This window comes from Cibotium barometz, chromosome 6, assembly GCF_041138505.1.
Source record: "Cibotium barometz isolate CiBa-2024 chromosome 6, ASM4113850v1, whole genome shotgun sequence".
NCBI lineage: Eukaryota > Viridiplantae > Streptophyta > Polypodiopsida > Cyatheales > Cibotiaceae > Cibotium > Cibotium barometz.
The window spans coordinates 12,459,353-12,475,796 of NC_141051.1; the positions used below are offsets into that span (position 1 = coordinate 12,459,353).

Genomic DNA, 16,444 nt, shown 5'->3' on the forward strand with positions numbered 1-16,444 from the left:
TAGTAGAAAAAGAGTCGTGAATGAGAGGATTATTCCTTACCAACTGAATGAAAGGATTTTTCCATGCCAACTGTCATACATTTTGCATGTAGACTTCAATAATTCAGAGAAGGGACGTGTTGGTAGGTAGACTTTGTGGAAAGGGCAGCTTATGTTAATATATTAATAACTAATAACTAATATGTGTTGGTAAGGAGGAGAACAGGACTTTGTGGAAAGGGCAGCTTTTGTTAATATATTAATATATATAACTACTATTGTTCGAAAAAAGACTTCCATAATTCAATAACGAAATTAAGCTTTTAACGGCATTATTAATTAGTCAAGATATATAGTTCACTGATAAGGTATGTCTATACAAACCATTATTGAATGGTTAAAACGAATATTATGCTAGAATGGTAGGCAAAATACAATGGATAATTAAAGGATGCAAGAGGCCACGGGCACAGTGGAGCTCAGGCAGGTCACCCTGTCGAAGCGATTCACGGGGGCAGGAAGCGGGGGCACTTGGTACCAGGTGCAGCTACCATCGCTGGTGAGCTCACAGACGCAGGCGGCATAGTCCTTGAATTTGGAGTCGCTGTACACATACACGAGATTGCCTCCGCCCGCACAGCACCGCAGCACCACGTGCTTCTCATCCTCTTCGGCGAAGAGGTCAAAAAGCACCGACGACATAGAACCCACCTCTTTGATGACCTCCATGCTCGCTTCATCCACCTTCAAAAGTTTCATGCATCCGCCAGTACAGAGCGCCACTGCGAGAAGCCCCTCGCCCTCACACGCCACCAGGTGCCAAAATATGGCCCCCCTCGGCCTCTCGCACTTGGCAGACGCCCACGTCTTCCTCGCCGTATCGAAGCAGCAGATCGTCCCTGAATAGCAATCCGCCACGTAGAACTTCTCATTCACAACGGTAGAGGACAGGCTCTGCCTGTGGAGAGGCTCCGGCAGAGAGGGGCAACGCTGCCACCGCTGGTCCACTCCGCCGTACATCTCTACGGCGAGCTGATCGTCATCTTCGTCGTCGACGCCTCCAGCAACAACAATGCTACACGACGACGGAGTAGCCGGATTTCCAACTACGCCCACATGCGGAGAGCATCTAGAAACTTCCATGGGAGCTTCAATCACCTGCCAATTCTGCTTAAAGGGTAATGGGGCGATGCAGAGTTGAGTTTGTCTCGCCCCTACGAGGGCAAAAAGCGTCCCATTCATGCCTGAGAGAGAAGAGTGATTGTGAGGAGGCGGGGGAATGGAGGGTAATCGGGCCCAGGAGCGAGAAAGGGGGTCGAAAGCGAATGCTTGATTCTTATTTGGGAGGAGGTGATTGATGCCGAAGAGGAAAAACCAAGGGGAGCGATTGGCAGGGATGAGGGAATGGAGGCGAGCGAATGGCAGAGAGGAAACTAGGGAATTCAGATGCTTGCAAGTGGAGGAGACGACCAGAAGAGAGCGAAGGGGCAGGCGAGCCAAGGTGAGCTCTACGAGAGGTAAGGGGAGGTCCATCAAGGGCGAAGGCGAAGAAGTGAAGCTGTAAGCTGGGCACATGGTACAGTAGAGAGGAGGCGCACAATAGACAACCCAGAGCAGCGGGGAGAAAATGAGATTGTAATGTAAAGGGTCCATTTTGCAAGGTTGTTTTAAAGGTCGTCTCCCCGACGAAGTTTCCCTTGTGCTGCAGTCCCGACTCCGGAGTCCGTCCCCATTTGACAGCGCCCACGCACTGCACCAAAAGATAAGGCCACGGGCCCAGGACCCTTTCAAACCGGGTCAAACTGCAGAGTCATGAACCCTTTGTCTCATTAAAAAACCTGAAGGCCAAATAAATAATATATATATCATATTTCCCATGCACTCATTAAAAACCTGGAAAATTCTATTTGCACATTAATTAATTGGACCTTAGGTATGGAAGGATTTAAGTGAAAGAACCTTAGTTGAATGAGAGCTTGGAGCTTGTAGACATGTGGAGGGGAATCTTCAGGATTCTGGGCAGTGGGATATTTCTTGTCCGTGGGTTATTGTCTATTCGGGTATGTTTGCGATGTGAGATGATGTTGGAAGGTTGTTGGGGTGAGGTGTGGAGGGAAGGGGGAGACGTGTCTGAGGGCGATGGAAGGCTATTGAGATGAGGTGAGGAGGGAAGGGAGAGGCATGTCTGAGGGTGATGGGAGACGTGTGGTAGCGCAGGAGGTGAAGTATGCAGTGAGAGAGAGGAGTTGTCGTCGAAGTAGAGACAGAGAGGTAGGTGAGGTCTGAGGCGAGTAGGTGTTGTTGAAGGAGAGACTAGTAGCTAGGTGAGGTCTGACGCAAGGAGCGGAGGTGTCGTCAGCGTCGACGTGGAGACGAAGAGGTAGGCCGGAGGCAGAGAGTTCGGGAACCTTAGGGAAGCTGGAGACGTAAGGTTTAACCTTATGTTATTAATGAACATATTCACTAGACTGACAAAGGGCACTAATAAATGAACATATTCACTAGACTGACAAAGTTCCATGTGGCTTGATTAAAATATCTACACTTTGTTTAGGCTCATACTATGCACGTTGGTTGGGATCTAGAAGGAAGGCAACCAGACAACTAAGAGGCCATCTATGCACCCTGTTCACATGAACCAAAATGTCCAATAGTGATTCATTCACACATGGTTTAAATAGAGGGGATTCATCCTCCCTAAGCACTATGTGTGTGTCATCACAAGTTTAGGGGTTTTTGGGGGGAGAGGGGGGGCGGGGGTGTTTGGGATTATACCTTCTTCTCGCACATCCATGAGTCCCTTAGTGAAATAAACTTACATGATCTAGCATTGGGTGGACTTGTCCTAATGCACGTCCTATAGTGGGGATGGTCACACCACCAAAGCGCATTGCCCAATTGTTAGGGTGTTCGCCACACTAGGCTGCTTGAGGTGGTGCCTTGTGTGTGTGTGTGTGTGTGTGTGTGTGTGTGTGTGCAAGCATGCATATGTGTCTCTGTGGCGTGTGTGTTTGTGTGTGTGTGTGTGTGTGTGCGTATACATATGTGTGTGTTTATACACACACACGCACACACACACACAAACACACACACACATATATATATAGTGGGGATGGTTATTACAAGGTTTGTGTGTGTGTGTGTGTGTGTGTGTGTGTTAGGAGGGTGTGTGTGTGGGGGGGGGGAGTGCAGGATAATCTTTTTATGGCACCCATGAGTCCCTTAGTCAAATATACTTCCATGATCAAGCGTTGGGTAAACTTGTCCCAATACGCATCCTCGTAGTGACCATGATTCAAATCTTTGCAACATGAAAGTGAATCGCTCCCATGTGAGAGCAGCCTATCTAGTCGAACCACTTTAAGTTGAGTAAGCTTTCATGAATTGGCATGTTGCAATGTGTGTCTTCCCTCTACCTCATCCCAACTTTAGCAAATGATAGGGTGCTACTACATGCAGGGGGTTGGTGTATTCGTGATGTTTTTTTCACTAATATTGTTAATAGCTAAAACTAGGTACCACTTGTACTAGTGAAATACGTGCTCACTAGTCGAAAATTTAATGCATGCAATGTTAACAATTCACTAGAATGACTAAGTTAAAGGAGTGCCATTTGCTAGAAGGCTAACTCACTTGGTCATGATAGGTTGATATCAACTAGAAGGCTAACTCACTTCCCCCCAACATTTGGTCATGATATTTATGCTCTTATGTCCAAAAATTGTGCACTTTTGTTGATGTAGTTGCAAAAGAAATGTACCAAAAGGGGAGGAAGACATTGTCTCCCTAATCAATATCACGAAATTGGAGTGGTACGTTTTTGTGGTAGGCCATTTGACTTTTTTTAAAATATATGGCCATCAAGAAATCCCGAGGGATTCACTCACAATAAAGGGGGACATCACTTGCGTGCATGAACCTCAAGAAAACCCCATAAGATGATAACATCCCCCTATTTAAGCTAATAAAGATGCCTTTAAAAATGGCTATGTCACCCCCCTTCCTTATATTTATGTTTTTTTCTCTAGCATTTACACACCCCCTCTCCTTGGATTAAAGTATGTTACTTTGAACCTTATTGAGAGAACATAAGTACTTCATGCATGTTACCAAGAAATAAATGTGAAGTACTAGAAAATCATCATTGTAAATCACCACAACCTACTTGAATCACTATTGAAGCATGTTGTGATCATTTCTTGATATCATTAAATCGTTACCATACATGCACCATGAAAGTAAGTACTACCAAGGCCCCTCCCCCTAACTTAAATTTAAGATTTAGTATTAACCTAAATGCATGGCCTTACCTCTACCTTATACGCTTATGCCTCATTTCAAAAAAATCCCCTCTTGTACACTCACGTGATATCATAAGTTTTCTAAGAGTGAATCCTCCGAGCATGAAATTGGAGTGATATCATAAGTTTTCTAAGAGTGAATCCTCCGAGCATGAAATTGGGGTGGTGCGTTTTTTGCGGTAGGCCATCTGACTTTTTTATGGCACCCATGAGTAATTTCCATGATCAGTGTGGGTAGACTTGTCCCAATATGCATCCTGGGAGTGACCATGATTCAAATCATTGAAACATGAAAGTGATTTGCTCCCATGTGAGAGCAACCTATCCATTTGAACCACTTTTAAGTTGAGTAAGCTTTCATGAATTGGCATGTTGCAATGTGTGTTTTCCCTCTACCTCATTCCAACTTTAGCAAATGATAGGGTGCTACTACATCTAGGGTGTTGTTGTATTCATGATGTTTTTTTTCCCCAATATTTTTAATGATAAAACTAGGTGCCACTTGTAATAGTGAAGTATGCTGCTCACCAGTCAAAAATTCAATGATGCAAGGTTGACAAATCACCAGAATGACTGGGTGCCATTTGCATGATGATCACTAGAAGGCTAACTCACTTCCCCCTAACATTTGGTCATGATATTTATGCCAACTCATGTCCAAAAATCGTACACTTTTGTTGATGTAGCTACAAAAATAAATGTACCAAAAGTGGAGAGAAGAGATTGTCTCCCTATTTCAATATCACGAAATTGGGGTGGTGCGTTTTTGTGGTAAGCAATCTGACTTTTTAAAAAAATATATATATACGTTTAGTTTCAATGGATTTTAGTAAAGATTTTTGCATTAAAAAAAGCTTTGAAAGTTACTTGATCTTGAATCTTATTGAAGGGTATTCATGTGTTATGCTTAGGTGTAATAAAACACGACCCATTTAATGTCTGCTAAGAAATTTATCTTTTGCTAAAAAAATGTAGACTTTGCCACATTATATTTTTGCATTAGTGTTATTTGTACCAAGGGATGGTAGCATAATGCCGCTAAATTGTATCAAATTAAAGAACAACTCCTAAGATTATCAAAACTTGTGATAATAGGCTTGATGTTAGAAAGCTAGTTCAAGTTTTACATTTTTGCAAGAAGCATTAATTACCCAATCTTCTAGTAGTTCAGGGAAAAGTGAGGAGTGAAGTTTGATTGGGTAGGCACCATGGTTATAATCCTCCTTCCTACACTCAGTTGACATTGCTAGCTTTAGGCCCTTGCCTGAAACTAGGATTAATGTAGATTCTTTAAAAAAACATAGGGTGGAAAGCAAACCTCTAGGCTCTCAAGTCCAAAAGGCACAAGAAGGCATGCAAGGTGCACGGCAAAAAGGGCCCATATGATTGTTACCAAACCATTGAAATTTTAAAAATTATAACTCCAGAGCTGCCCCATCCAAGCCCATGCGAATAGAAAAACATGAAAACTACATTCTCATTTTAACCTAAAAAATATATTTTGTAAAATTTTAAGAAAAAATACTTGTAAAATTTTGTAGGTGCCATCGAGAAGAATGTTTTTTGACAGGCCTTAAATTTGAAGCCCAAAACTAGATTTCACAAAAATTATAGAAATGCTTTGACACATCTTGTGGGCATCACAATGCCACTTTATATGTGATTTTGTTGTGGGCACCACGCTTGCTTTAATCTTGGGTGTTCCATTCTTGGAATAGCAAGGTTTGACAAAAGGCATCTCTTGTGGGCATCAACAAATGCCACTTTTGGGCTTGGCTTTCATTTCGGGAATACCAAAAACCCATATATCATATCACATCATAGAGACTAATAGAAGGATCGTGTTGGTCACTCTACTTGTATCAAGATGTTTGTAAATTTGAGGAAATGAAATTGAATAAACTCAATTTTAGAACTCAAAAGTGATTTGGTTTACATAAATATCAAATTGAAATATACATAAGTACATTGTGCTTAAACTAAAATCCATGTTGCATTGAAGTTTTCACATATGCCTAGTGTTAAAAAAAACCATCCTTTAGTGTAATCTTTATGACGACTCAAATTGAGAAAAACAGTTGTAATTTTGCCAAGCCTTGAATTTAAAGATTAAAATTTTAATTATAAATTATTTATATAAAATAAATTGGGTATGTATTTTCTTAAATAAAAATCGGTTGAGGAAAGAAGCTTTTCGATTGACGGGGGCCGCGGCTAGGGTTTCCTAATTGTACGGCCACTTAGTTCTCAGGCCCTAGGGCTCTCCCCCATGGCGGCCAGGGAGGTCCGGTTCGGGCACCCCCAAACCAGCCTCAAAACAATCACCTTAGAGCTTGGTTCCCCTTCAATCGAAAGGCACTTTGCCCCAAAACAGGCCATCAACATAGGATGTGCATGCTCAAGGCTCGTCTTTTCAGCAAGCGCAGCGGCATCATTGTAAGGCATGCAAGAAGTCTAGCAGACTGCAGTCGAAAGATGTGAAATCATGCATACGCCTCCTCCACTACATGGCCAACACGTGGCGCCATTTCTTGGTGTAGATAACCTTACCTTTGGTCATTTCCAGCCTGATCTGCCACTTAACTTTCGCTCAACCTTCAACCCTGAATATGGCTTCTATGGGGATCACTCTCAACGAGGAAGTGGAGTCAAAGACAAAGGATCCGTCGAGGTTGTCCATGCGAAGCGAAGAAAAATCGACGCTCGATGCAGATGAGATTTGCCAAATCAACGAAGCCCTTTCCAGGGTGGCCAAAGGTAAAGTACTGAGACTGCAGCCAAGAACGACAAAGCAGGAGGTGACCAGCATGATCGAGTTCAAGATAAGCAATCTAGAACTGATAAGACTATCCCCGTTTCACTACCTAAAATTTTGGTTAATGAATGGAGTTCTTCTTACTAGACACGGGCAGTTGTGGGTCTATGTTTTGGCCCCCGTCCACCAGTAGAATTTCTTCGTACATGGATTAGGAATAACTGGGCAATAAGGGGGTGGGAAGTCGAGAAAACTCAATTTCTTCCCAATAATTACTATTGTTTTCTCTTTAAAAAAGTGAACAAATGGCTCTCAACATACTCGGTGCATAACAATGGATAGTAAAAAATTCTCCATTTTCTGTCTTTAAATGGTCATCGGATTTCTCTCCCTTGGGTCCCAAACCCTTGATAGTTCCTATCTAGGTAGAGCTCCCGATCTACCGTTGCATCTCTATCCACTGCTGAAGCTTATTGTTAACCCATTGGGAAGGCTACTAGGGATAAGACTTACTGATGACCTCAACCCGAGATGGCATCCCCAGGCTTTGATTGAGATAGATATTACTCAAGAACTACCAGTTAGTTTATCCATTTATGGAGGTAGTGTTATATGTACATTATGTGTGCTATGTTATATACACATTATGTGTGCATATACTAGGAGGCTAACCCACATTAGGCTTGTGAGCATGGGAGCATGGGAACAAGCTCTAGTGGAGCATGGGTTAGGACTAACCTTAAGGTTTAAGGTTAGGGTCAGGCATCCAAGGGTCACACATGAGGAATGGAAAGTCAAGAGTCACTTGAGGGCCCTCCTATATAATAGGGGCATGGGGCACACTCAAGGGGGCTTGGAAGCTTGGGGGCTTGGAGGTTTGGGCTCCATGAGGCCAAGGCTATGCTATGGTCTCTTGTGTAGAGGTCCATATCTACTCACCTACCATTTCACACTATAGCTACATGCTATTGGTTTGTATTATACCTCTTGATGGTATGGGACATCAAGGTAGAGGTATGATGTATTTCATTCTTTATTCATGTGTGCATCCCTTGGGCTCGGGGGTGGTTGGGTGGTTGAGTTTATGCCTGTTCTATGCATGTTTTATGCATAACAATTATCTAGAGAGATCTTAGGGTTTTAACAGTGGTATCAGAGCAATCTCTATTTAATTGTTGATTTTTTTTTAGTAAATTTTAATATTTACTAATAAAATGTTATTTTTTGTTGATTTGTGTTGATGAAATGCACATGGATCATCGTTATGGTGATTGGAACGTGTGGTACTTCAATTCAATGGACGAATCGACGTTGCGGGGAAATTCCGTGAGTTAATGCTATTTTTCTCTATTTTTAATGGTTAAAATCGAGCATTAATGGAATTTTTTACAAAAATACCATAGATTTATGGTGGATATTTTTGTAGGATGGATTCCCTGAATTTCTAGAATTTTTTAGAAATTTTTCCTAATTTTTTAGGAATTTTTTGAGCATTTTTATGATTAAAAATGTATTTTTATACATTTTTTGCGGGTTTTTTCCGCGGGAATGCAATCAAATTTCTGTCAATTTCTACTGAAATTCAGTAGGGGACAGCGTGTTGATGCATGAGATGCTCTCCCGTGTGTGTGGGACTCTCTCCGCCTCTCAAATCTGATTTTTCTTTCTCTTTTCCGGGTGAAAATTCTATTAAAAATGAATTTTTTAAACATTAATCATAATTAATGTTAATTATGATTAAGGATTTAATTAAAAAAGCTTAATTAATCATTAAGCTAATCTCTGATTAGCAGAGAAGGGAGAGGAAAGAGAATGGAAGAGATTGGAGGAGAGGAGGAAAGGGAGGAGAGAGGGGAGAAGAGAGAAATTATACTCTCTATCTCTCTCTCTGTCATGCGCAGGCGACGGGAGGGGGGGGGCTGCGCTGCAGCCGGCGAAAAAAATCGCCCCCCCCCCCCTAAAAAAAATCAAAAGGCATAAAGCCTTAATGCTTATTTTATATATTTTTTTTCATTTTTTTAAAAAAATGAGTTTTTTATTTTAAAAAAAAAAGCTTTTGACATATTTCAGAAAAAAGCTTGAAAATAGCCTGGAAAATACTGAAAAATAGGGGATTTGAGAAAAAAAAATCTCTGAAAATTCTCTGAAATTTTTTTGGCTTTTCATCTTCCGGAAAACCTTTGGCTTTCCGTTTTCCCGAAACCTTTTGGCTTTCCGAATTCCGGAAAAACTTTTGACCTTCCGTATTCCGGAAACCTTTGACCTTTCACATTCCGAATTTTTTTTGTCTTTTCATTTTCCCAAAACTTTTGGCTTTCCGTATTCCGGAAAAACCGTTGGAATTCCGAAATTTTTTGACCGTTCGTATTCTAAATGCGTTCGGGGTTGATTAAAAATTTCAAAAAATTCCTGAAAATTAGTGGAAAATTAGACAAAGGTTATTTTAAATTTTGGAAAATGTGGGGTTGGTGTTTGGCATGTGGTGTGTCCATTAGGGCGCCCGTGACCATTCAAATTCCTTTAAAAATATATTTTTTGACCCAGAAAATTAGAAAAATCCATTAAAATTGAAAATTTTCATTGGATTTGAGAATTGTCGGGCGAAATTGGAAATTTCGTGAACGATGGGATTCTCAGGGAAAATTAGGAAATTTCTAGAAATTATTTTTAGAAATCCTAAAAATTGGTATTTTTAAAATATCAATGGTATTTTGGCAAATTAAATTGCTAAAAATTTTCTGGAAAAATATAGGTTTGGAATGCCATGAGATAGGTTTGGTGAAATTCAAAATTATTATATTTTGAGGCCCTATAAATTTGGGAAAATTAGAAAAAAATCATGATAATTTTTTTTCTCGAGAATTTAATATTTTCGAGGGTTATTTAATGTTGAAGTACGTTTTCTCGTGCTGACATTAGATAGATGCGTGTTATTCGCATATTATTAATACGATTATACCTCGTATTAATGGATATTTATGTTTGGATTAATTCTAAACGATGTATTCATGATTTTTGACCATTGTTTAGCCATTCTTTTTGGACATGTTCCTTAATTTGGCTATAATTTTCGTTCAAAGTGTGTTTCACCTTTGACACTTTTCCATGATAATTTATTTTGCACTTATTAAAGTGTGGATTGTGCTTAATTTCTTAAGCCTAAGACAAAGTCTATCATGGATTAGTTGATCGGTTTGTTTTGGTGGATTTCTATTGGATGTTTTCCAAGTTTTACAAGGACTCATCAGGTTTTGCCTAGATCACTTGTGTCTAGGGGTTTTTCTTATTGAGTGCTACACACACGTGTTTCACTTTCTTACTTTGGAGTTTTATTTGAACAACATAATGTTCATATACTCCGGATTTGATGAGTTGGCCACCAATTTTAATGCTTCTTTTGGCATGATTTATGTCCATTAGATGGTATGCATTGTTTTTTATGATCAACTATGGTTTTTATGGATTTAAGGAGCTTCTATGCTTTTATCCATGGTGTTATAAGGATCTTTTGATCTTTTGAATATTTACATGTGCTTTGAAGGTAGCATTTGCCTTCGTTTTTTGCACATAATTTTGGAGTATATATTTTTGTACTCTTGTACATATTCCAACTCGGATACCTAGTTGCTTATATATCTAGGTGAGTTATTTTTCTACCCTAACTTTATTGTGTTTTGGGTAGTTATCATTAGAAAGGCGCCAATAATTCAATTTCTTTTCTAATGATGTAATCAGAAGGAGTTATTCCTTGATGTAGTCTCAAGTGTATAGAGACAGGTTTAGTATGTGAAAGTCTGGATAAGGCCATCTTATTCCTTTAATACAGGATTTTATTCATATTTTCCTAGACGGCATACTAGGGAGTTTCAAATTGTTAAGGTATGTATGGGTGGTATCATGGTGGTATGGGACGCTAGTGATCCCTCACATATATTATCTTATGGGATAATTTGGGCTCAAGATTGTTGCTTTGCTTACATCACTTAGCATGTTGACCTCAACATTCAAAGACAATCTTATTTTCTAAATTCACTAGAAGTTATATTGTGGGCATTCTCTGAATAAATTTCTTTTATTTATAGCCTGCATGTTTTGATGAGGGAAATCTCGTCGGCATTTTCACTTGTTGAAATCTATTTCTTTAGAGTTCAAACAAGTTTATCTTGTTGTGTTTGGATAAGGAAATTTGGATTCTTCCTTTGTTGGCATTTCTTTCTTTAGTTCCGTACTTTAGGTGATTTTCACAATCAACCTGATAGGTTTACGGATGGATATATGTGACTCATCGAGACGTTGATGACTCTCTATGTTGTTATGGGTAACTCGAGACGTCGATTATTCCATATGCAGATGTGGGTATGTCGGGGCACCGATGAATCCCTGGTTTCTGCTGTTATAATGCCATGTTTTCATACTTTATTCCGAATGGTTTACAACGAGGAAGTTACTTTGAATGTGAATTATTCTGATCATCCGCAGTAGTCTGATTGGGCAAACAGAATGTATGAATCAGATTGTAGAGTATATGCTTCGTGCATGTCTCTAGAAAATCATCATATTGGAAAATATCTTCCAATGATGGAATTTGCCTATAACAGTTCTAAATTTACGGCTATTATTTTAGTCCGTGCATACTTATGTATGGGTATCAACTCAGGGCACCTATTGATGTCAGTCTTAAGGACATCGAGCTTGATGCATCGAGGGATTTCTTGCGAGATATGTAGGAAATTCTGACCGAAGCTCGGGATTCTATCAGGAGTGCTCATGATAGGGCACGGTTTTATGCTGATAGGGGACGCTCATCTCGGTCTTTTGAACCAGAAGCGTTGGTTTATTTTAATGTTCCTAAAGATTTTCAGACTTTGTCAATGGAAAAGTGCTCGAATTTATCTCCTAGATATTGTGGTCCATTTCGAGTTATATATCGAATTGGCACGGTTGCGTATGAACTAAAACTACCTCCAATTGTTAGAGTTCATCCAGTCTTTCATATCGATAGATTGAAAGGGAAACTGGGAGGTGAGGATGACACAGTTACTCCTCAAGAACTCGTTGAAGTCGATGAATTATCCTATGTTCCACATGAACCTGATAAGGTACTTGAATTCAGGGAAAAGAAACTTTGTAGTTGACTAATCCCTGAGGTTAAAATAAGGTGGAAAGATAGGGAAATTGAGAATTCGACTTGGGAGTCGGTTGAGATTGTTCAGCGCAGTTCTCCTTCTTTTCATTGCAAGAGTGCAATGTTTTGAGAGAGGGGAAGTATGTTATATGTACATTATGTGTGCTATGTTATATACACATTATGTGTGCATATACTAGGAGGCTAACCCACATTAGGCTTGTGAGCATGGGAGCATGGGAACAAGCTCTAGTGGAGCATGGGTTAGGACTAACCTTAAGGTTTAAGGTTAGGGTCAGGCATCCAAGGGTCACACATGAGGAATGGAAAGTCAAGAGTCACTTGAGGGCCCTCCTATATAATAGGGGCATGGGGCACACTCAAGGGGGCTTGGAAGCTTGGGGGCTTGGAGGTTTGGGCTCCATGAGGCCAAGGCTATGCTATGGTCTCTTGTGTAGAGGTCCATATCTACTCACCTACCATTTCACACTATAGCTACATGCTATTGGTTTGTATTATACCTCTTGATGGTATGGGACATCAAGGTAGAGGTATGATGTATTTCATTCTTTATTCATGTGTGCATCCCTTGGGCTCGGGGGTGGTTGGGTGGTTGAGTTTATGCCTGTTCTATGCATGTTTTATGCATAACAATTATCTAGAGAGATCTTAGGGTTTTAACAGGTAGTGGGTACTATATAGAGCAGCTGATAATATATAAGAATATCCCTAATACATGCTTCCATTGTGGAGCCAAGGATCATTCTATTAGGAACTGTCCAATTAAATTATCCCCTCCTCCTCCGAAGCTAGAAGAGTAGAAGACCCCAGAGTCAGACAATCAAGGATTTTATGAACGTAGGAAGGAGGAACAAACCCTTCACCCCAGGAGCTGGCAATCCAAGTGTAATTCCAAAGTTAAACATAATAATAGATCTGTCCCCCTTCTCATGGACCTTGCTGATCCTTCCCAGCCTGAGGAGGAGTCATCCAGTGATGTGGAGAAATATGTCTCGAGCTCTCAGGCAGCAAATAGACAAGGTACATTTGCTAAGGAAGTGGATGATATGGACTTCCAGGAAGAGTTCCATGCAGAGCAACTCCTCCCCTCGCAACAAGTAGAAGAAGAGTCTCTTCCTGGTGAAGGAATAAAAAATCCCTCTCTAGCTGCTGCTATTGAACAAGGGATAAGGAATGGTAACCTCAGTGACATAGGAACCTCCAAAAGGAAGAAATCTCAATTGGGAGGGATGCATTCCCCATCCCCCAATGAGAAGACCCCCAATCCCTCTTAGAAACCTCCTTCCAAAACCCCCAGAACATGATGCTAGACAAATTTACAACATTGTCCTTCAATACTAAAGGACTCACTGATGATCTGAGCTCAACAATAAATGTCATGAAGAATATTGTTCTTTCTGACCATTACCCCATTGTTGCAACTCTCAAATCATCGTGTGTGAGTATAAAATCTGGGTGGTTCCATACAAACCCAAAACTGTTCCAAATGCCTTCAGTTCAGGAAGGAATTAAACAAATTTGGGAGGGCTCCTTTTCCTCCATTCGTGCTCCGGCTAGAGCATGGTCAAAAGCGGTGAGAGAATCTCAAAACTTTCTAGTATTTGTTAAAAAAGAGGTGACCAAAGCCTATGCTCATAGAAGGAATGGCAAATACTCCTGTCTTAAGGAGCATGAGAACATAATAACCATAACTCACGATGACTTGAGTAATGAAATTAATGCTCTCAGAGAATATCTAAGGAAGGAGGAAATAATTCAAAGACAATATCTAAAACTCTTCATTAGGGAGTGGTGGGCTAGCATAATAGACAGGCCTTCCAAAGAGATGTTCAAAATTCCTAAGAAGAAAGCTGACAAGGACTTCTGCCCTTTCTTCAAAACCCCGAATGGACAGCTGGCAAAATCTATAGAAGAAAACATGAACACAGCAAAAGAGCAGTTCTCGAATATATTCAGCAAGCCTATAGTAAAAAATGAAGAGAAACACAGGACATACAAGGTGATTGCAAATTGCAGACAGAAAACGGTCCCTAGCTCCATAGCAGCAACTCTGGAAGTTGACATTACTGAGGAAGAAATTGCAGATGCAATAGACTGTCTACAAGATGGAAAAAGCCTGGGCATTGATGGGCTTCCTACAGAATTCTTTAAATAGTTCAAGCAAGTGCTTACTTCATCTCTTCTTCGGGTGTGGCAGGAGAGCGTAGATTATGGAGCTCTTCCAATATCCATGAATGAAGGGATTATTAAACTGATTCACAAAAGAGGAGAAAAAGATGACCTTTCCAAATGGAGACCGATTTCCATGCTGCCTATTGCATACAAGATCTTTGCTAAAGTTTTGGCAAGAAGGCATAGTGATAAGCTGAAAATGTGCATCAGGGAGGAACAGAAAGGGTTTATAAAGGGTCGTTTTATTCTAGATGCCATTATTGCTTTATGGGAAGGTGTCGAACATGCCCAGGAGACGGACCAGGACTTCATCTTCTTTAAAATTGACTTTGATAAAGCCTATGATAGGCTTGAAGGGGACTTCATCCTCCAATCCCTAAAGGATATGGGGCTAGGTCCTCGTTTATCCAAAAGGTTGCAACTTTGTTTGGAATTGCAGAGCAAGGGTAGTGATTAATGGCAAATTATCTGCACCTTTTGAGCTCAAAAAATCTACGAGACAAGGGTGCCCTCTACCCCCTCCTCTCCTTTTTGCAATAGCTGCAGATGCACTAGGGTGGCTTGTTCAAGATGCAATGCAGAAAGGGGATATGAAAGGCATTGAACTGCCTCACAACAAGGGTCAAATGTACCTTTAGCTTTTTGCAGATGACACCAATGGATTGGTCCATAATGATGAAAAATCTATTAGAACTTTCTGGGATTGCCTTCAGATTTTTTGCACGGCCTCTAGTTCACATATTAATCATCAGAAAACAGGCATCAAAACTTTGATCAATGACCCGCCAGATTGAATTGTTCAACAGGGATGTCAAATCTTAAAAGAGGGACAAATATTCCGGTTGCAGGGCATTCCCATGGGCTTCGTGTTCTCATTGGCAGGGATGGCAGTGGGTAATGGAAAAGTTAAAGCAAAGTTTGACAGATGGAAGGGATACAAACAGAACCTAGCAGGAAGATGCTTGGTGCTCAAGCACCTTCTTATACCTACAACCATTTATTTCCTATTGTGCTGGACACCATCCAAGAGTAATATCAAAGAGCTACAGTCAATATGCAGGAACTTCCTTTGGTCGGGAGATGTGGACATGTATGAAATCCCGAAGGTGGCTTGGAATTACTATACTCAACCTAAACAAAAAGGACGACTTGGGCTCCCAAATATTGAAGGCCTAGCCACTCGATTGGCAGCTAAATGGATTATTAGAAGCTTGTTCCAACCAAATTCAGACTGGTCAATACTCATACACATGAAATTGAGTGCTCACAGGATGAAGGAGAGACCGCAATGGAGAAACATTCCATTTGTGCCTCGGTTCTTCAGCAGCATCATGATCAAACCCTGTGGATCAGAACTGGTGAGGAGCTTCTGGTCCTCATGGAACAAAGTAAAAGGACTCCTTCGCCTATTGAAGAACACCAAGAAAAGACTCTATCTGGTTCTCCATCTGCCTACAGAATAGTGTGGATACTGACAGCTTGAAGAGAGCCCACAAACTATCAAAAAAAGGGAGTTCAGTGTTGGAAAGATGTATGGGATTTCACAACCCAAACATGGTATGAAGCAGATAAACTAAGGCTGTTGTACAGAGAGGATCTCCTTTTCATTCAATCTAGGACCAATGGGAACCTGACAAGGCAAGGCTCATACAGTGCAGAAGCCCCCTCACCCTAGCTGCATTTAATTAAGGACATTCTAACTCACTGCTACCCATCCCCCCTACCTTTCAATGGAATGCTGATGCACGTGAGATTAAACTCTAAATGGAACATCCTATGGGACATAAAATAGTGGGAATTCCGCTTTTCTAAAATCTAGTCAAAAACTATTCCTCCAAAAAATCAATCTTACTTTGGCTCGTTATGCATAAAGGAATCTAGACATGCTCTAGAGCCAAAAAAACTGGGAATTGGAGACGGATTATGCCCCCACTGCAGACATGAAGAAGAGAGCATCCCTCATTTGTTTATCTCTTGCAAATTTAATAAGAGTCTTTTGGATCTGATTCACCAATTCCTATCCCCGGTCAATGCCACTCAACTAACATGGAAACAAATTCTTCTTGGTGATTTTGCCAGATGCTCATCAAG

General features: G+C 40.7%; 2 protein-coding genes across 2 annotated transcripts; one reads left to right on the forward strand and one right to left on the reverse strand.

Annotated features, from left to right (window-relative positions):
- Window positions 1–399: 399 nt before the first annotated feature.
- Window positions 400–1,626, reverse strand: LOC147637410 (F-box/kelch-repeat protein At3g24760-like). Its single transcript, XM_086798869.1, has one exon. The coding sequence runs from the start codon at window positions 1,552–1,554 to the stop codon at window positions 424–426; it is 1,131 nt and encodes a 376-aa protein (XP_086654995.1). The 5' UTR covers window positions 1,555–1,626; the 3' UTR covers window positions 400–423.
- Window positions 1,627–14,486: 12,860 nt separating this feature from the next.
- On the forward strand, window positions 14,487–15,836 carry LOC147637411 (uncharacterized). The gene is made up of 3 exons (XM_086798842.1): window positions 14,487–14,799; window positions 15,236–15,318; window positions 15,624–15,836. The coding sequence occupies exons 1-3, from the start codon at window positions 14,487–14,489 to the stop codon at window positions 15,834–15,836; spliced, it is 609 nt and encodes a 202-aa protein (XP_086654968.1).
- Window positions 15,837–16,444: the final 608 nt, after the last annotated feature.

What these genes read in the sequence shown, in the direction of transcription:
- LOC147637410 (XM_086798869.1), bottom strand. Translation starts at nt 1,554, where the DNA reads ATGTGCCCAGCTTACAGCTTCACTTCTTCGCCTTCGCCCTTGATGGAC.
- LOC147637411 (XM_086798842.1), top strand. Translation starts at nt 14,487, where the DNA reads ATGCTGCCTATTGCATACAAGATCTTTGCTAAAGTTTTGGCAAGAAGG. An exon ending in TTTGGAATTGCAGAGCAAGG is followed by an intron (nt 14,800 to 15,235) that starts GTAGTGATTAAT and finishes TCTCATTGGCAG; the next exon opens with GGATGGCAGTGGGTAATGGA. An exon ending in ACCTAGCAGGAAGATGCTTG is followed by an intron (nt 15,319 to 15,623) that starts GTGCTCAAGCAC and finishes GAGTGCTCACAG; the next exon opens with GATGAAGGAGAGACCGCAAT.